The sequence below is a fragment of the Sus scrofa genome, chromosome 1 (genome assembly GCF_054392235.1).
Source record: "Sus scrofa isolate SSC_HxYL_T2T_F1_AM1 chromosome 1, Sscrofa_HxYL_maternal_Yorkshire_Landrace_v2.0, whole genome shotgun sequence".
Taxonomy (NCBI): Eukaryota; Metazoa; Chordata; class Mammalia; order Artiodactyla; family Suidae; genus Sus; species Sus scrofa.
Window position 1 is genome coordinate 74335591 of NC_139383.1, and position 21389 is coordinate 74356979.

The 21389-nt window shown below is 40.4% G+C and overlaps 2 protein-coding genes across 5 annotated transcripts in view; one reads left to right on the forward strand and one right to left on the reverse strand.

Annotated features, from left to right (window-relative positions):
• OSTM1 (osteoclastogenesis associated transmembrane protein 1) overlaps positions 1 to 7885 on the reverse strand; it is a 41774-nt gene extending 33889 nt beyond the window's left edge. The window contains exon 1 of the mRNA XM_001927476.6: positions 7413 to 7885. Coding sequence (XP_001927511.1) covers positions 7413 to 7817 — 405 coding nt within the window. The 5' untranslated portion in view covers positions 7818 to 7885. The remainder of the gene's footprint in view (positions 1 to 7412) is intronic.
• A 65-nt stretch (positions 7886 to 7950) lies between these two features.
• Positions 7951 to 21389, forward strand: part of NR2E1 (nuclear receptor subfamily 2 group E member 1) — a 111556-nt gene continuing 98117 nt past the window's right edge. Inside the window, exon 1 of one of the 4 annotated variants that reach the window (XM_084962576.1) lies at positions 7951 to 8286. The gene's annotated coding sequence lies outside the window, so the exon portion shown is untranslated. The remainder of the gene's footprint in view (positions 8287 to 21389) is intronic. The other 3 variants (XM_084962570.1, XM_084962590.1, XM_084962564.1) reach the window with 3 other exon arrangements.

The following is a 21389-nucleotide window of genomic DNA, read 5'->3' on the forward strand; positions in this document are numbered from 1 at the left end:
TTGGGCCGCTCCCGCGGCATATGGAGGTTCCCAGGCTAGGTGTTGAATCGGGGCTGTAGCCACCGGCCTACACCAGAGCCACAGCAACGCGGGATCCGAGCCACGTCTGCAACCTACACCACAGCTCACGGCAACGCCGGATCATTAACCCACTGAACAAGGGCAGGGACCGAACCCGCAACCTCATGGTTCCTAGTCGGATTCGTTAACCACGGCGCCACGACGGGAACTCCTGAATGATTGTTTTTAAAACAGTGAATTGAACAAAACATTTTAAAAGTCCCTTTCTTGGAATTGCTTTTAGAGCAATTATCAACCATAGAAGAAAATTTCATAGAAGATGAAAAAATGTTTTGTGATAATTTAGTCACCAGGTTTAAAACAGAGTGGGGCCTAAAGAACCAGATAAGCCTGGTTTACTACCAGCTGGTAATCTTGGGCAGCTGAGGCTCAGTTTCCATAATCACGAGTTAAACAGGTACTTTATTAAATGAAATACTATACATTAATCACTTAGCACAATATCTGGCACCTAGTAAGTAACTGATACATGCTATTTCACCCAGCTACCTGCTGCCAACAGGAAGTACCCTAAGTGGGCGGAGCTGACTAAATGTAACAAGTTATATAAGTTGAATCTTCCTAAGTGAATGATTAGCTATTTTAAAAATCAATACAGAACAGCCTGTATGAGTGGCTAATGTGCGGAACTGTTTAATTGAGGAAGACATCAGTGTAGTTGCTGGGAATTAGGTAAAAGTTTATAGAGAAAGCAAGATTTGAACTAAGTCCTGTACTGAGAAAGGGAAGAAGGTTCTGAAATGAAGTAAACAGAATGATCAAGAGGTGAAAGCAGGAAAGATTATGTGGTATTCAGGGAGTATTCAGGAGGCCAATGGAAGTTTCCCTATGAAAGTAGATGTGGTAGAAGGAGAAGTTGGGGCAAAGCCTGAAGGGTCTTGAGTGTTACTGACAGCCAGACGGTGGGAAACTTTTTAAGATTTTTGATGAAAGTGACCTGGAAAGCAGAGTTTGGAGAGCATAGGCCTAGGTTACAGTATGTACGTTACAGTATGTAGGAGGTAGGGAGACTAATTAGACTCTTTCCATAGTTCAGGTATGATGAGAAGACAGTGGCAATGGTGAGAATGGAAGGGATGAATAATCCCAATGATGAAAATAATAATACCTATTGGTTCCAAATGTTGTAAAAGTATAACCCATTTCATCCTCATAGCAACTCTCTGAAATACATCGTAATATACTTCTGGATTCAAACCCAGCTTTTTTCAAAGCATGGCCTTACCCAAGTAACTTACCCAGAGTGAGTAGCTCACTCTGAAGCTCAGTTTCTTAAAGCATTATATCCACCTATATATGTCTAGGTTCCTCATCTGAACAAAAGTTCCTTTAGGACGTAAGCTTGGTCTTTTACCTTTGTATTCGCAACACACAGCATGCAACAAAAATACATTGGCCCTTGGTTTATATTTAGAACTCTTAATATTAAAATCTGTCATAACCACTTAGCAGAACCCTAACCACAATAAATCCAACCATTCACTTTCATTATGGCTGTTTGGCAAAAAAGCAAACAACCAAGCCTATTATAATCCCAAACGGTACTCCTCACTTTCCTGTCTGCTCATTCATTCTACCCTCTTTAAAAGCACTATTGTGATCTTCTTAACTCCCCCTGAATCTCTGCTATCCTCTCACCCTTTACTCTCAAGTGAAGATCTAGCCTCCTATCTGACAGTGAAAACAGAGGCTATCAAGCTGAAACTCTGACCTGCCTGCCTCTACACCCAACCTCTCCTGCTACCCTCCTGTTAGAGTACAGAATGCCTCGTCCTGTCAAAGGCTCATCTCTCTTACTCTGTGGATGCCTTAGATCTCATTTGCTCTGCCTTCTCAGGAAACTGACCTTGTTTACTTTCCCACTGTTTCCTGTATCTTCACAACTCCCTACAGGATCTTTCCCAACAGCATTTAAGCATGGAAAGAAAGAAAGAAGGAAAGGAGACAGAGGAATGCAGGGACAAAAGAACAGAAAGAAATGAAAAGAAAACCCCTGAGTCTCAGTTCCTCTTTAGTGATCTCTCCTTATCTTTTCCTCAAGACCAAACTCTTAGTTGTGCAGGATCACGCTTCCCACTGCCTCATCTTCCATTCACTATTTAATCCACTTTAATCATAGTCTCACCACCAAGCACTCCCTCCCTCTAAACCACTCTTGTTATGGCACCAAGAAGCCAATGTTCACAGATGCCCTCCTGGTGCTCTCAGCAGGATCTGACACAAATAACCACCCATTCCTTTCCCCTTTATTTACAGGACAGTGCACTCTTCTGCTTTTTAATTTCTGTGACGCTTCCTTCTCAGTCTCCTTTGATACTTTATCCTCTATGTAAATCTTTGACTTTCTGCATTTCTTATTCATTCTCATTTATTACTCAAACTCATTATGCCATGGCTTCAAACACTACTTTTAAGCCAACTACTCCCAAACCTATTATCTCCAATACACATCTCTAGACAAACATATTCAATCACGTCAATATCTCCACTTAGATGTCTCATAGACATCTCAATATCAACGAGTTCAAAAATCAAGTTCATGACCTTCTGCCACTAAACAGGTTACTCCTTCCATCTTAGTATATAGCAACTTTACTCACTAAGCTGATCTTATTAAAACCCTGGAAATCATTATTCCTTTCCTTCACTCTTCATATTCAATTAACTACCAAGTCTTGTCAATTCTACCTCCTAAATATCTCTGAAATCTATCCATTTCTCCTCATCACAATGGAATCCACGTAGCCTAGCCACCACCATCTCTCACATCACTGCAAGAGTCCCTTAACTCATTTCCCTAAACATACTCTTCCCTTAATCTCCTCAGTCCCTGTCCCTTCCATTTTCTCTCACACAGTCATAATGACCCTTTAAAAGTACAAATCTGATCATGTCACTCCATAGAATTAAACCTTTTAGTAACATCACCCTGCTTTAAAATCAGTCTAAAATCCTTAACATACCCTACAAGGCCCATATGACTGGCGCCTGCTCATTTCTTCAGGCTCAGATCACCAGTCTCCTCCTGGCTCACAGTGCTTTGAGTTCTTTCTAGTCCTCAAAAGCACCAGACTCCCCTCTCAGAGTCTTCACACCTGCTCTTTCTTTATGTGCGTACATTCTCTCCCCTCCCCAACACTGTCTCAAATTTTAGGTGTCAGCTTTAGTCACTGACCACTTCTATATATTTCCAACCCTAGTCAAGATCAGCTCCCTTGTTATATAGCATCTAGGATTTTTTTGTGTGTGCAATACTTAGCACAACTGAATTAAATAAATATTGATATAACTACATGTTTAATGACTGTTCTCCCGACCAGACCACAAGCTCTGCTCATTCAGTTATATCCCTAGTAACTACCATTACCCTGCACCTAATAGGTACTCAATAATTTTTCTGAATAAGAAGCATTATATTTTATGATCTCTAATGAAAGATACAGATTATGTCATGCTATGTTCCAACATTATCCCTATATTCCTCAGAATTTATTAATCTATGCTAAAACTATGTTGAACACCTCTAGATACATACCCCCAATCACTCACATCTTCAAAAAACATATAAATATCTATATGTCTACCTATCTACCTATATAAATTTTAAATAAATCAAGTAGAATAAGATAGAGATTAGTGATCTGAATTTGAGGGTGTTGGGGGAGGGGAAAAGCAGTCTAGCAACCGCTCTGCTAATGCTGAGTGAAACCACATCCCTATCAGTTTAAACTAAAAGAAGAAAGTATGACTCTTAAGTAAGAGGGAATCTGCTAATTCCACTATTCCGTTTTCACAAATCACTTTATTCTTTACCTTGAGATAATAAAACTATATGGAGTGCTTGACCCTGTAATCCCAAGAGGAAGTGACTAGAAAATAGAATTCTCATCAGATTAACTATTACAGTTAAATGAATCACCTTGCTGTGCCACAGAAATAGCTTGCCGATTTCTACATTTGATCTTTTTCTCTTCCTTATACTCCTCTCCTCTCTCAATCAACCCATGGACATGGATTCACCCTAAAGAGGTGAGAAAGGATGTCTTGTTCATAATTCCACTTGTAGGTTTTCTCTGATTAACGCTTCCTTGACCTGTTCTCTCCTTGAATTCAGCATCTCCTTCATTCTTTTGTTCTAAAATTCTATTGTACAATTATAAAATTTCACATTGATCATTTTTTCCTTTTTTTGTTTTTCTCAATACATATTTATTTTATTTCTCCAATTACACTGACAGTTTGAGGTCTGGACTTTATCCTCCTTTTCCTTCTATATCCTTTTACCAGCCCAATATTTAAGAGTAGCATGTTCTTGCTAATTAAACTAATTTAAATGAAAGACTGAGTCTATGTGAGTCAAAGGAAACAGAGTACTCTCCAGAAACAACTCCCAGTCACACGTACACAAAGGACAACTGATTCCTTCAAGTTCACTCCTAAGAAACTCAGACACATTTTTCATAGGTTGATTATTACGCAAAATAGTTCAATTCCCAAACCAATCTGAAGAAGCTATTAAATCCATGAAGTACCAAGAACTGGAGAAATCATGGTTTTGAGCTACCATACCCAGCTCTTCTGAGGAAAGGGGTGGGAGGAACAAGGTCTAGGATGAGTTGGAGAAGAAATATAGATGGGAAAAGGGTTTTTCTCCCTCTTTTTATCTCTTGTTCCTTTCACACAACAGTGAAGTGAGCCAGGTGCCCAGGGTCATTGGTAGAATCTGAAACAAAGCAGAGGAAGCAAGTTTCTGCCACCTCCACACTGGGAAGTCTCCTATGGACAGTGGGGAATTTATGTGGAAATTCATACACAAATTGGCCCATTACTGGCCCACAGATGCCCATAATACTGTACTACTAAGTCTCGGGTGATTTTTTTTTTTTTTTTGGTCTTTTTTTTTTTTAAGCGCCACACCCAAGGCGTATGGAAGTTTCCAGCTAGGGGCTGAATTGGAGCTACAGCTGCCGGCCTATAGCACAGCCATAGCAACACAGGATCTGAGCCCCCTCTGTGACCAATACCACAGCTCACAACAACGCCAGATCCTTAATCCATTGAGCACGGCCAGGGATCGAAACTGCATCCTCATGGATACTAATCTGGTTCATTACCACTGAGCCACAACGGGAACTCCCAAGTCTGGGGTAATTTTTAAACTTCTTCTTAATTCCTCAGTAACTACACAAATAAGGAAAGTATTTGCTTCCTCAAAAGATCCATGATTGCATCATTATTCATGATCATTCTGGCTATGGAATAACTTACCTAATTGCTTATAACAGAATATGAGGCCATATCATACCTTGCTGTAGTTGACAGGGACAAGTCTTAGGTGCTTTACTTTATTTTTGGCTATACAGTTCCTGGGTCTGACCTGCAACGCTGAAACCTTTAACTCACTGGGCCAGCCTGGGGATCAAACCTGCATTCGGGCACTATGGAGAGGGAGCTGAGCCAGCTGGGCCAGAGCAGGAACTCCTTAGGTGCCTTACTTTAAAATCAGTGATTATTTTATATAAATCACTATGATTTTAAAGTAAAGCAGAAGTATGCCTGAAAAATATTACATATCAGCCTAAATTTACTTAAACTACACTGAAAACTAGCTCATTACAGAAAGACTGACCACAGAATTTTTTTTTTTTAAATGATAGCTTTTTTTTTTTTTTGTCTTTTTGCCATTTCTAGGGCTGCTCCAGTGGCATATGGAGGTTCCCAGGCTAGGGGTCCAATCGGAGCTGTAGCCACCGGCCTACGCCAGAGCCACAGCAACGCAGGATCCGAGCCGTGTCTGCAACCTACACCACAGCTCACGGCAACTCCGGATCTTTAACCCACTGAGCAAGGCCAGGGATCGAACCCGCAACCTCATGGTTCCTAGTCAGATTCGTTAACCACTGAACCACGACGGGAACTCCTGACCACAGAATTTATTTAATGCAAATAAATCCTCTATTTATGGAAAAAAATATATTTATATCAATTAACATCAGGCTGATTTAAAGTAGGATGCAACTATATATGTTTATATTTTGTCAAATCAACTTACGATTGTTGAAATAATTCCAACCACATTTTCACGACTTTTTTCTCAATACAAGAGGAACTTTCCACTCCATAATCCCAATGTCTATTCCTGAGGTTCTTCTTTTATAAGGCATATCCAGCCCACATCTCATGACTCCCACCAGCCCTGACACTAATCCTTTCCTACTCTGGACTCTATAAGGTTCTTAGGAACAGGAGCATGTCTCTGTGCCTTTCTTTCTTTCTTTCCTTCTTCCTTTTAATTGTCTCTCACAGCACTTACCACATGACCAGAAGAGCTCAAAGATAATCAAGAATGGAGGGCAGATTTACCGTTTTGTAAAATGTTAGCTCCTATTTACTGAGAATTATTACTATGTGCCAGTTTTCTAAGAGTTCCTTTCATCCCCCACTAACAGATGAGAAAACAGGCACAGAGAATAACTTACCCAGAGAACAGCATTAATAAGCAGAAAAGAAGTGGTCTGGAAGAATGGCTCCAGACTGACTCTTTTGGGGTTTTTTTGGGTTTTTTTGTTTGTTTTTTTTAAGGGCTGCACCCACAGCATATGGAAGTTCCCAGGCTAGGGGTCAAATCAGAGCTGCAGCTGCTGGCCTACACCACAGCTCACTGCAACACTGAGTGGGGCCAAGGATGAAACCCTGTGTCCTCATGGACTACTAGTTGGGTTCGATACTGCTGAGCCACGATGGGAACTCCAGCTCCAGACAGTCTAAATCACTAAAATGAACTTTGATGCATTATCTCTTTTAATTCTTTTAACAGTCACATGGGGCAGCTGTTTTTCCTCCATTTTACAAAGGAGGAAACTAAGACTCCAAGATAATTAATCCAAAGTCAAACTGAGAGAAAGTGGTGATCTGAAAATGTTTAGCTACAAAGCTCAAGCTCCTAACCAACATCACACTGTAGTTTCCCCACTTGAATTGGGACTGCAAAAGGAAAGAGTCCTTCCTGGGAACTCCAGGTGGAGATGGGAACAAGCTGTAGCAAAGTGGGAAGAAAAGGTAGGGTTGGGGAGCAGAAGCCCCAAGAAAACTAATCATTCCTATCTGCAAACATGTACCAAGAAGATGCACAAAAGGAACCAGGGAGGCAAAAATCCAAACGCCATGCTCTAAAATACCACCCACTTTTTTGATGCCCCTAACTCCACAGTTCTAATCAACCCCTTTGTCTCACAGATGGGGAAACTGAGGCCCCAGAGGTAACCATCATTACATCCTCCTCCCTTCCCAACCATCCACGCCAGAGGTCACGGGTGTATTCTTCTACCCACCCCCACGGCTCGGGTGATGTTGTCCATCTTGTTGGCGACCTGTTGGAAGAGGAGGTAGCAGGTCTGACAGAGGCGCACCGGCCGGGCGCTGCGCACTAGACACCCAGTCAGCTCTGAGCTGCTGTGTGCGAAGTCCAGCAGCAGCTCTCGGCACTCGGGATCCAGATCCGGCAAGTCTGGGGGTAGTGACAGTGGTCCCAACCTTCCGCCCTGCAACAGAGCAAGGGACAAGTCCTCCACCTCCAGCAACTGCTGCTCCGACAAGAGGTCGTGGAGAACCTGGTGCGGACTGCTGCCCAAGGAGAAGGTGCCTAGAGCCAGCCCCGACCACAGCAACGCCACCAGTAGCAGCCGCGGCAGCAGCAGCGATGACCTCTGCCGCGCGACTGTCCCGTCCGGGTCCATCGCGGGGTTCACAAACCCCAGGGCGCAGACCTCCGCCTCTCTGCCCGGAGTCGGTCCTTTGGACAGCCGCCGCTTCCGGCTTCCTTGGGCGCAGGCCGCGAGCCGGGTCACGAGGTGCGCGCGTCACCGCCCCGCCCCCGGCGCGCGACGCCCCGCCCCATTGGCTGCCGAGAGCCTCTCGCGCCGCCGGGCGAGCGCGCGTGCGGGAGCGCGCACACACTAGCGGCTGCTTGTGCCCGGCGGGTGTCCAGCACCTGACAGAGGGGCGCGCGAGACCCGCTGGCGTCCGGCTGTGAAACACCGAGCAAAGACTCGCCCGCCCTGTGAATACTGGCGTCTGCCGTTGAGCAGTTAAATCTCGGGGGTCTTGCCCTCGGCTGCCCATCGCTTTGGAAGTTCAATCCGTTCTCGAAGTCTGAGGAGTTAGGTACCACAGAAAGACCGACGGCCTCCGCCGTGGGAATTACGAGTGAGTTCTCTGAGAAAGCCTGCTGGCAGGTGCCTTTGCAGGTTTTTTCCTTGGCGTTTCTTAGCATAACTTCCCCCTCAAACTATGTGGAAAGTTTATTGCGGTTGTTTATTTTTGGTTGTGGAGCTTAGTGGCTTTCGAGCTCATTGTTAACTCCGAACTGTGTCAGCGCTGACCCATTGACTTCCTAGGGTGATGGAAAGATTCTCTATCTGGGCTAATGTGGTAGCCACTAACCACTTGTGGCTGCTGATCACTTGTAATGTGGCTACTGCGACCAGGGAACTGAATTGTTAAACTTTATTTAATTTGAATGTTAAATAGCGCAGCTGACTAGCTGTGCTGCGTTGGACAGCGCAGGTCTTAGTTCTCTCACCCACTGTGCAGCCTGGGCCTAGGATGGCAAATATCCAGGTTTCCTTGCGACTGAAGGGGTTCCTGGGTGCATCATAAACGTGCATCCAGTGCGAAATCCTGGAAAATCCTGGGCAGACCCCTGGACTTGAAACTCGCGTCCAGTTTCTGACATGCCCAAGGCAGTTGCTGCGGGGACCTTCCCTGAAAAGCGTCCTGATACCACTACTGGGCTGTAAAAAGAATTTAAGCTAATGACCTGGAAAACGGTTTTCTGAGGAGTATCTGATAAGCAGATTTGTTAGAAAAATTATTTCCTTGCTGTTTCATGTCATCTTGTTTTCATTTTTGCCTTGTAAATTGCAGGGCTACTGTACTAATTCCTGTTCATATTATGGTGCTAATTCATGTTTCTGAGCGTTGTTAGAGTTACTTTTCTAGCCACTCTGTTTGATTATTGTTTTGTGTTCCTAATGGGAAGGGGAAAGGATCTATCATTTCTTTAACATGTCCCTTTAATTTATTCTTTTACAAGAATAAAATAATTTTTTATTGTTCTAGTACAAACAATATTGCAGGTAATACTTGTATCTACACAAGGTTAGTATGTATTTAAGATAAATTCCTAGAAGTAGACTTGCTGGTCAGAGAGTATGTTCATTTGTGATGTTGATTGTGCTACATTACTTTCCATGTAGGTTTAACAATTTACTCATAATGGTGCCTAAAGAACTCTTAAGAATGGTAACTCTAATACATAGGAAGACCAAAAAGTTACCGGATGACATTTGAGAAAGTCAAGACAACTTATTTTCCTGGGGTGGCTAATGTCTAGGTTTGCTTGGGACTGAAGGGGTTCCTGGGGTGCAGCCCAAACCTGCATCCAGTACAAAAGCCTATAAAATCCAGGACAAACCGCTCAATTCCAGATTTACCATCCTTTCCCTTCCCTTTCTAAAACAGTTCCCTCCCAAAGCCATTGGATCAAGAACAGTTAGATAGGCATCTATGCTTGGTGGAGTGGGGGTGACAGAGGTCCAGACAGGGGTATACAAGCACAGGTAAGAAAAGGAGGACATGGTGTGGTAGGAGGGATGCCGGGTATTGGATCCTCAGTTGGGTAAGAAGAGCGCCCATGCTAAGAAGAGGATAGCAGTGGCTAGAAGTTTGCTTACATTCAGAAGAATTGATCAAATAAGTAAATATATTGAGGATAATGGGAGTCTGGTTTCTCACTGTCAGGGAAGGGAGAGAAAAGTAGAATAAACTCTGTAGCATTGTATTAGAATTAGTAATATCAGTGGCTGGAAATACATGTAGATATAGAAATAAATATAGATAATAAAAGTATATGTGTGTGTGTATGTTTTCCTGGCTCCATCCACTGAGAAGGCCTAGTTGCAGAAATACCTCAATAATAGTGAGCACACATAGTACCCATATTTTGGCTTCCAAATATCATTCTTCACTAAAAGGAATCAAGAAACCTTGGAGAAATAGCTATTCTAGCACTGGGACAGGAAAAGCACAAGTTTAGCCTGGATCAAAAGGTACCAGAAAATAAGGAAGTACTCAAAGAATGATGGGAATGTGTCAAGAACACACAGAAGCCAGCTTAACTGGGCTCCCACTGGCCAAGTCTGAGACAATTTGAGCATCAAAATAAATAATGATGGTTAGTGGGTCATAACACATTGAATAAAATGGAACCCACAAACCTGTAGAGATATATTTAAATATATGAATAAGATGAATGTTTTCATGAAGATTAAGATTTTACATATTTTCGAAGTCACCTCAACTCCAAAATACAATTAATTATAAATGGAAAAAGTGAGTGAATTTATAGTAGAGAAGTCTGTCAGACCCCATGTTAATCAAATGATCAACATGAACATCATCATAATGGGATAAATAGAAATTGTATGCCACCTATAGAATGCAGTTAGAAAGACACAGCACCAATTCTGTTATACTCCTAGCAAAGATGCATAACCTGGTTCTAGATGTGAGAAAGTATCACACAAGTCAAATTAGTTTCATTCTGCAAAATATTTAGCCTGTAATCTATAATATTATGTCTATAAGAGTCAAAATATTAAGGAATTCCACCTGATACAATGGACGTTATTGAGACAACTAGTGATATTTGAATGGGGTCTGAAAATTAGATGGTAGTAATATATAATGTTAATTTCCTGATTTTGACAGCTGTATTGTGGTTATGTAAGAGGATTTTTTTATTTGTATAAAATACACAGGAAAGCATTCAAGGGTGTAGGACATCAGTTCAGCAACTTACTTTTTTGTTTGAGGTATAGTTGATTTGCGATACTGTGTTAGCTTTAAGTATACTATCTTATCTATCTATACATCTGTCTGTCTGTATGTATGTACGTATTTCAGATTATTTTCCATTATAGGCTATTAGAATATATTGAATATTGTTTTCTGTTACACAGTATACCCTTGTTGGCTATGTATTTTATATATAGTAGTGTGTATCTGTTAATCCCATACTCCTAATTTACCCCTCTCCCCATCCTTGAACCCTTTAAGTAACCATAAGTTTGTTTTTTATGTCTGTGAGTCTGTCTCTGTTTTGTGTATATATTCACTTATATTATTTTTCAGATTCCACATATAAGTGATATCATATAATATTTGTCTTTTTCTATCTGACTTTACTTCACTTAGTATGATATTCTCTAAGTTCAACCATATTGCTGAAAATGGCATTATTTCATTCTTTTTCACAGCTGAGTAGTATTTCAGTGTGTGTATGACACATCATTTTTATCCATTCATCTCTCTATGGACACTTGGGTTGCTTCCATGTCTTGGCTATTGTAAATAGTGCTGCAGTGGACATTGGGGTGCATGTAATCTTTTCGAAATAGAGTTTTTCATCTTTTCTAGATATATTCCCATGAGTGGGTTTGCTGGATCACGTGGTAGCTCTATTTTTAGTTTTTTTAAGGAACCTCCATACTGTTTTCCATAGTGGCTGTGCTGATGTACCTTCCTACCAACAATGTAGAGGAGTTCTCTTTTATCCACACCCTCTCCAGCATATATTATTTGTAGACTTTTTTTTTCTTTTTTTCTTTTTCTTTTTTTTTTTAGAGATGCACCTGCAGCATATGGAAGTTCTCATGCTAGGGGTTGAATTGGTGCTGTAGCTTCTGGCCTACACCACAGCTCACAGCAATGCTGGATCCTTAACCCACTGAGCAAGGCCAGGGATCGAACCCACATCCTCATGGATACTAGTTGGGTTCATTACCACTGAGCCACAATGGGAACTTCTATTCATACATAGACTTTTTGATGACAGCCATTATGTGATACCTCATTGTGGCTTTGATTCAGCAACTTACATTCAGTTCAGGAAAGAAATGATTTGTACTGTGCTTAACAACTTTTTTGTAAGCTTGAAATTGTTTCAAAATCTTCAAATATGTTGTAGAAAAATTACAATGGGTACAGCAATGCAGTAGAATTCTGTGAATTTGAAATCTTATATATTCAATGTAGAACAATTGCTAACATAAATGGAAAAATGCAGGTGTCAAAAAAAGAATTTTTTAAGTTCATGCATGCATATGTATAGAATGTCTCCAGAAGGATACACAAAGTCTGATTATTTTGATAGAAGAGGAATTGAATTGAGTAGAGTGGAAACAGAGCTAGAGGTGACACTGTTTATTGTAAACTATAGAGCTTTAAAATTTTTGTTCCATGTGAATATTCTTCTTACTCAAAAAAAAACTGGAGTTCCTTTCGTGGCTCAGTGGTTAACAAATCCGACTAGAACCATGAGGTTGCGGGTTGGATCACTGGCCTTGCTCAGTGGGTTAAGGATCCGGTGTTGCTGTGAGCTGTGGTGTAGGTTGCAGACGAGGCTCAGATCTGGCGTAACTGTGGCTCTGGCATTACTGTGCCTCTGGGGTAAGCCAGCGGCTACAGCTCCAATTAGATCCCAAGCCTGGGAACCTCCACATGCTGCGGAAGCAGCCCTAGAAAAGGCAAACAAACAAACAAACAAAAAACCTAACAAGAATGAAAGAATAGTTTCCTAACTTGTCAGCTCTCAGTGGGATCACGGCGTTTGTGAATCCTCCAAAACTTTTTCGTGGAATTTTGTATGTATATATGTCTTTTTGAGAAGAATGTCATAACTTTCATCATAGGTTTTTTTGTTTTTTGTTTTTTGTTTGTCTTTTTAGGGCTGCACCCACAGCATATGGAGGTTCCCACGCTATGTGTCCAACTGGAGCTGCAGCTCCTAGCCTATACCACAGCCAGAGCAATGCCAGATCCGAGCCGCATCTGCAACATGTACCACAGCTCATGGCAACGCCAAATCCTTAACCCACTGAGCGAGGCCACGGATTGAACCTGTATCCTCATGGATCCTAGTCAGATTCGTTCCTACTGAGCCATGACGGGAACTCCTTTTTAAATTTTTTAAATTTAATTTAATTTTTTTTCATTTTTTCATCATAGTTTTTAATAGGGGTTCTGTGATCCAAAAGATTAAGAACTATAGATTTAAAATAAACCCAAATAAAATTCCTTCCTCCAAGTTTAAGAGTTATATTAAATTTGCTTTTTATCTCACATATCTTTGGATATGTGACAAACAACAAAGCAAAACAAAAAACAGTGATCCATTGTGGTAGGTAGGCACCAGAATAAACAAAGATTACTAGAACACCATTGTGCTCTCAAAGAATAAGTAAGACATAAAATTAAATGTGTACAATAAAATTAGATGTTAACGGAGGTAATGTGGACATGTTTTAGAAGCATTAAATACTGAATTAACTGCCTATGCATTTGGAGAAGAGACAGAAACCTTTTCAGGAGTTCCCTTCTTGGCTCAGCGGTTAGCGAACCCAACTAGGATCCATGAGGATGCGGGTTTGATCTCTGGCCTCACTCAGTGGGTGAGCAATCTGGCATTGCCGTGAATTGTGATATAGGTCACAGACAAGGCTCGGATCCTGCATTGCTGTGGCCATGGTATAGGCTGGCAGCTATAGCTCTGATTCGACCCCTAGCCTGGGAACCTCCATATGCTGAGGGTGCAGCCCTATAATAGCAAAAAAAAAAAACTTTTTCAAAAGAGGAGGTGACTTTTGAGTGGTGGGGTTTTATAGAATGAGTAGGAATTCACCTAGTGGCATCCCAGAATGTCTCTATCAAAGGAGTTAGAGGCAGCAGTCTAGATAGGAGGAAGGACTGGAGAACTTGTCTTACAGTGGCATCTGCATGGCAAGCGCACTATTTTTACCTACAGCTTATGTTCATTAGGGTTACTGATGGATATTATGGGGATAGTGCTAAAAGCAATCTACCCACTTGGTATTTACTATGCTAAAAAGCTTAAGTTGTATCCTGTAGGCAATAGGGAACCATTAAAAAAAAAGATTTAAGCAGGATGATATAATCATATAGGCATTTTAGGAAGAGAAGGCTCACAGTAATGGAGAATTTTTTTTTTTTTTTGCAGTACTGAGAATAAAGCATAACTAAAGACAGTAAAGACCTAAAGGAGACTATGGTGAAAGTGGGAGAGAAGAGGGATTAGATTAAAGAGATAGTTATGATAGAGAAGAACAAGAATTGACAGTTATGTAGATATGGAATGTGAACCAGTGATGACTCAAAGATTGCAAATTTATATAACTGAGTAAATGATGCTGCCATGGACAGAACTAGAATAGGAATATTGGAAGAGTGGAATACATTTGGACTAAAACAGAAAAAAAATTAATTCAACTGGAATTGTCAATTCAGGGTGCTTTGGATAGAGACGCTCAGGGAGCATTTTAAATTATAGATCTGGTATATGGTAGAGTAGCCAGGGTTAGAGATTTGTAAATTGAGTTCCTGGAGGCAAAAATAAGTCGCCTGGAGATTGAGACACTGAGTAATAATTGTTAAAGAAGGTTATTTTCAACGATACCTTTTAAAATTGCACCTCACAAAATCAAATACCTCGGAATATACCTGACCAAGGAGGTAAAGGACCTATATGCCGAGAACTATAAAACTTTAATCAAAGAAATCAAAGAAGATGTAAAGAAATGGAAAGATATTCCATGTTCCTGGATTGGGAAAATCAATATTGTAAAAATGGTCATACTACCCAAAGCAATCTACAGATTCAATGCAATCCCTATCCAATTACCCATGATATTTTTCACAGAACTAGAACAAACAATCCAAACATTTATATGGAACCACAAAAGACCCAGAATCGCCAAAGCAATCCTGAGAAACAAAAACCAAGCAGGAGGCATAACTCTCCCAGACTTCAAGAAATACTACAAAGCCACAGTCATCAAAACAGTGTGGTACTGGTATCAAAACAGACAGACAGACCAATGGAACAGAATAGAGAACCCAGAAATAAACCCTGACACCTATGGTCAATTAATCTTTGACAAGGGAGGCAAGAACATAAAATGGGAAAAAGAAAGTCTATTCAGCAAGCATTGCTGGGAAACCTGGACAGCTGCATGCAAAACAATGAAACTAGAACACACCCTCACACCATGCACAAAAATAAATTCAAAATGGCTGAAAGACTTAAATATACGACAGGACACCATCAAACTCCTAGAAGAAAACAGAGGCAAAACACTCTCTGACATCAACATCATGAATATTTTCTCAGGTCAGTCTCCCAAAGCAATAGAAATTAGAGCAAAAATAAACCCATGGAACCTCATCAAACTGAAAAGCTTTTGCACAGCAAAGGAAACCCAAAAGAAAACAAAAAGACAACTTACAGAATGGGAGAAAATAGTTTCAAATGATGCAACTGACAAGGGCTTAATCTCTAGAATATATAAACAACTTATACAACCCAACAGCAAAAAAACCAATCAATCAATGGAAAAATGGGCAAAAGACCTGAATAGACATTTCTCCAAAGAAGATATACAGATGGCCAACAAACACATGAAAAAATGCTCAACATTGCTGATTATAAGAGAAATGCAAATCAAAACTACCATGAGATACCACCTCACACCGGTCAGAATGGCCATCATTAATAAATCCACAAATCACAAGTGCCGGAGGGGGGTGTGGAGAAAAGGGAACCCTCCTGCACTGTTGGTGAGAAGGTAAACTGGTACAGCCACTATGGAGAACAGTTTGGAGATACCTTAGAAATCTATACATAGAACTTCCATATGACCCTGCAACCCCACTCTTGGGCATCTATCCGGACAAAACTCTACTTAAAAGAGACACGTGCACCCGCATGTTCATTGCAGCACTATTCACAATAGCCAGGACATGGAAACAACCCAAATGTCCATCGACAGAGGATTGGATTCGGAAGAGGTGGTATATATACACAATGGCATACTACTCAGCCATAAAAAAGAATGACATAATGCCATTTGCAGCAACATGGATGGAACTAGAGAATCTCATCCTGAGTGAAATGAGTCAGAAAGACAAAGACAAATACCATATGATATCACTTATAACTGGAATCTAATATCCAGCACAAATGAACATCTCCTCAGAAAAGAAAATCATGGACTTGGAGAAGAGACTTGTGGCTGCCTGATGGAAGGGGGAGGGAGTGGGAGGGATGGGGAGTTTGGGCTTATCAGACACAACTCAGAATAGATTTACAAGGAGATCCTGCTGAATAGCATTGAGAACTTTGTCTAGATACTCATGTTGCAACAGAAGAAAGGGTGGGGGGAAAACTGTAATTGCAATGTATACATGTAAGGATAACCTGACCCCCTTGCTGTACAGTGGGAAAATAAAAAAAAATTATTAAAAAAAAAGAAGGTTATTTTCATGGATGATATACATAGTATCCCTGGAATATAAGAATATGATCAAGGAAGAGTTTTGCTTTGAGTATAAACCTAATAACTAAAGTAATGCCATGGCCTAAATGCATCTTTGCATCTCATCCCTACCCTATTGGAACAGTAAAGGAGTGAAATCAAAGAAAAAAGGCAAGAGTCCCAGAGAAGAGGAAGAGAAATTGACCATAGCACCATCTCAGATTCCTCTAGGACATTGAAAACATGAATCAAGACTATTTATGAGACTTTTCAAAAACTTGTTTTCATGGAAATTTCTGAAGAAGCTTTACCCAAAATTTGCAAGTAAAGCAAAAGAGAGTTGGTATGCTGGGGCATTTTTAATAGGCCCAAGCAAAGATTACTTAATTTTCTTCCTTCCTGCCTTCTTTCCTTCCTTCCTTTCTTTTTTTTGTCATTTTAGAACCACACTGGTGGCATATGGAAGCTCCCAGGCCAGGGGGTGAATCTGAGCTATAGCTGCCGGCTTATGCCTCAGCTATGGCCATGCAAGACCTGAGCCTGTCTTCGACCTACACCACAGTTTCACAGCAACATCAGATCCTTAACCCACTGAGTGAGGCCAGGGATCGAACATGCATCCTCATGGATACTAGTCATTGTTGTTACCGCTGAGCCATGATGGGAATTCTTTTATTTTCAAGTCTAGCAGAATAAACCTGTCTTTAGCTCTTTACTTTTAATTAGAGCTCAGACACTATGAAGTTTTGTGTTAATGTGTAGATTTCTCTCTGCTATGAAAGATAATCCCAAATGTTATAGTTTGATGCTCTAAGGAACATTAACACATTTTGTATCTAACCAAGCACCTAATTCTATTACTATTTCTTTTTTTCAAGTGCCTTTATCCAGTTTGCGAGACATTAATGAGTTAATAAATATTTGACAGATTTTTATTGTATATTTTTATGAGAGTCATATTTTTAGCTTTTTGAAAACTGTACGTTGACAGCTCTTTCCTTCAAAACATTTGGAATGGGGGAAACTAAGAATATAAGCCAAGAAGATAATCAAAATAATCAGAAGAGCTCAGAAACCAAGGCTAATAACCAGTGTCCCTGCTGGTCTACTCTCACCATTAACAGACAGAGTGACCTTTTCAAAGCCTAAATTGGTTTATATCATCCTTTATTCTCTGACACCACCAGCGGCCACACATCTCACTCAAAGTTAAAGGCCAAATCTTCAATATGTCCTAGAAGGATAGTGCCACTCCCAACAGCATGCTCTTTTCCCCAACCAACTTTATTCTTCTCCATAGAACTTAACACCATACAAAATCCTATTTATTTATTTAGTTAGTTAGTCTCCTTCTGCTGATTTTTTTATTACTCAATGACTTTATTACATATATAGTTGTACAATGACATCACAATCCAATCTTATAGGATTTCCATCCCACAACCCCAGTGCATCCCCCTACCCCCCAAATTGTCTCCACTGGAGACCATAAGTTTTTCAAAGTCTGTGAGTCAGTATCTGTTCTGCAAAGAAGTTCAGTCTGTCCTTTTTTCAGATTCCACATGTCAGTGAAAGCATTTGATGTTGGTGTCTCATTGTATGGCTGGTTTCACTTAGCATGATCATTTCTAGGTCCATTTGTGTTGCTAAAAATGCTGATTTTGTTCCTTTTAGTGACTGAGTAATATTCCATTGTGTGTAGATATGACATCTTCTTGATGCATTCCTCTGTCGATGGACATTTAGGTTGTTTCCATGTCTTGGCTATTGCAAATAGTTTTGCAACGAACATTGGAGTACATGTGTCTTTGTGAGTCATGGTTTTCTCTGGATAGATGCCCAGGAGTGGGACTGCAGGATGAAATGGTAGTTCTATGTTTAGTTTTCTGAGGAGTCTCCATACTGTTTTCCACAGTGGTGGCACCAATTTACAATCCCACCAACAGTGTACTAGGGTTCCTTTTTCTCCACACCCTCTCTCACACTTATTGTTTGTAGACTTTTGGATGATGGCCATTCTGGCTGGTGTAAGGTGGTACCTCATAGTGGTTTTGATGTGTATCTCTCTAATAATGAGTGATGTTGAACATCTTTGCATGTGTTTTTTGGCCATCTGTATGTCTTCTTTGGAGAACTGTCTGTTTAGATCTTCTGCCCATTTTTTGGATGGGGTTGTTTGTTTTTTTGGTATTGAGTGGTAGGCGGTATTTATGAATTTTGGAGATGAATCTCTTGTCAGTCAATTCATTTGCAGATTTTCTCCCATTCGGTGGGTTGTCTTTTAATTTTGTTTAGGGTTTCCCTTCCTGTGCAAAAACTCTTATATTTAAGTCCCATTTGTTTATTTTTGTTTTTACCATCATTACTCTTAAGAGGTGGATCTGAGAAGATGCTGCTCTCGTATATGTTGGCGAATGTTTGGCCTATGTTTTACTCCAAGAGATTGATACTGTCTGGTCTTATATCTAGGTCTTTAATCCATTTTGAGTTTATTTTTGTGTAGGGAGTTAGGGAGTGTTCTAATTTCATTCTTTTACATGTGGCTGTCCAGTTTTCCCAGCACCACTTATTGAATGGGGAGGGTTTGTCTTTTCTCCATTATAGATTCTTGCCTCCTTTGTCATAGATTAGTGGGCTGTAGGTGCGTGGGTTTAATTCTGGGCTTTCTGTCCTGTTCCACTGATCTATGTTTCTGTCTTTGTGCCAGTACCATACGGTTTTGACGGTTGTTGCTTTGTGGTGTAGTCTGAAGTCAGGGAGCCTGATTCCTCCAGCTCCATTTTTCTTTTTCAGGATATCTTTGGCTAGTCTGGGTGTTTTGGTGCTTCCAAACAAACTTTAACATGTTTTGTTCGAGTTCTGTGAAAAATGTCCTTGGTAATTCGATAGAGATTGCATTGAATTTGTAGATTATCTTGGGTAGTGTAGTCATTTTGATAATATTAACTCTTCCAATCCAAGAGTGTGGTATGTCTTTCCATCTATTTGTGTCATCTTTGATTTCTTTCATCAGTGGCTTGTAGTTTTCAGAGTACAGGTCTTTTGCCTCTTTAGGTAGGTTTACTGCTAGGTATGTTATTCTTTTGGATGCAATGGTAAGTGGGATTGCTTCCCTAATTTCTCTTTCTGATCTTTCATTGTTAGTGTATAGAAATGCCATCGATTTCTGTGTATTAATTTTGTATCCTGCAACTTTGCCAAATTCATGGATGAGCTCTAACAGTTTTCTGGTAGAGTCTTTAGGATTCTCTAGGTATAGTATCATGTCATCTGCAAATAGTGATAGTTTCACTTCTTCCTTTCCAATTTGGATTCCTTTTATCTCTTTTTCTTCTCTGATTGCTATGGCTAGGACTTCCAAAACTATGTTGAAGAGTAGTGGTGAGAGTGGACATCCTTGTCTTGTTCCTGATCTCGGCAGGCATTCTTTCAGCTTTTCACCATTGAGAATGATGTTAGCTGTAGGTTTGTTACATATGGCCTTTATTATGTTGAGGTAGGTTCCCACTATGCTCACTTTCTGAAGGGTTTTTATCAGAAATGGGTGTTGGATTTTGTCAAAGGCTTTTTCCTCGTCTATTGAGAGGATCATATGGTTTTTATTCTTCAGTTTGTTAATGTGGTGTATCACACTGATGGATTTGCAGATATTGAAGAATTCTTGCATCCCTGGGATAAATCCCACTTGATCATGATGTACAATCCTTTTAATGTATTGTTGGATGCAGTTTGCTAGTATTTTGTTGAGGATTTTTGCATTGATGTTCATCAGTGAAATTGGCCTGTAGTTTTCTTTTTTTGTGGTATCTTTGTCTAGTTTTGGTATCAGGGTGATGGTGGCCTCATAGAATGAGTTAGGCAATGTTCCTTCCTCTGCTTTTTTTTTGGAGTAGTTTCAGAAGGATAAGTGTTAGCTCTTCACTAAATACGAAGCCTGTGAAGCCATCTGGTCTTGGGCTTTTGTTTGGTGGAAGTTTTTTTTTTTTTTTTTTTTTTTTTTTTTTGTCTTTTTGCCATTTCTTGGGCCGCTCCTGCGGCATATGGACGTTCCCAGGCTAGGGGTCGAATCGGAGCTGTAGCCGCCAGCCTACGCCAGAGCCACAGCAACGCGGGATCCGAGCCGCGTCTGCAACCTACACCACAGCTCATGGCAACGCCGGATCGTTAACCCACTGAGCAAGGGCAGGGACCGAACCCGCAACCTCATGGTTCCTAGTCGGATTCGTTAACCACTGCGCCACGACGGGAACTCCTGTTGGAAGTTTTTTAACCACCATTTCAATTTCAGTTCTTGTGATTGGTCTATTCATCTTTTCTATTTCATCTTGGTTTAGTCTTGGAAGATTGTACTTTTCTAAGAATTTGTCCATTTCTTCTGGGTTTTCCATTTTATTGGCATATAGCTGTATAGAGTAGTCTCTTATGATCCTTTGTATTTCTGTGATGTCTGTTGTTACTTCTCCTTTTTCATTTCTAATTTTATTGATTTGAGTCCTCTCTCTTTTTTTCTTGAGAAGTCTGGCTGAGGGTTTATCAATTTTGTTGATCTTTTCAAAGAACCAGGTTTTAGTTTCATTGATCCTTTCTATGGTTGCCTTCATTTCTGATTCATTGATTTCTACTCTGATCTTTATGATTTCTTTCCTTCTACTAACTTTAGGTCTTGTCTGTTCTTCTCTATCGAGCTGTTTTAAAAGTAAAGTTAGCTTGTTTCTTTGAGCTTTTTCTTGTTTCCTGAGGTGGGCCTGTATTGCTATAAACTTTCCTCTTAGAACATCTTTTGCTGTATCTCATTGGCTTTGGAGTGTCGTATCTTTGTTGGCCTTTGCTTCTAGGTATTTTTTAATTTCCTCTTTGATTTCTTCAGTGATCCATTGGTCGTTTAGTAGCATGTTGTTTAGTCTCCACATGTTTGTG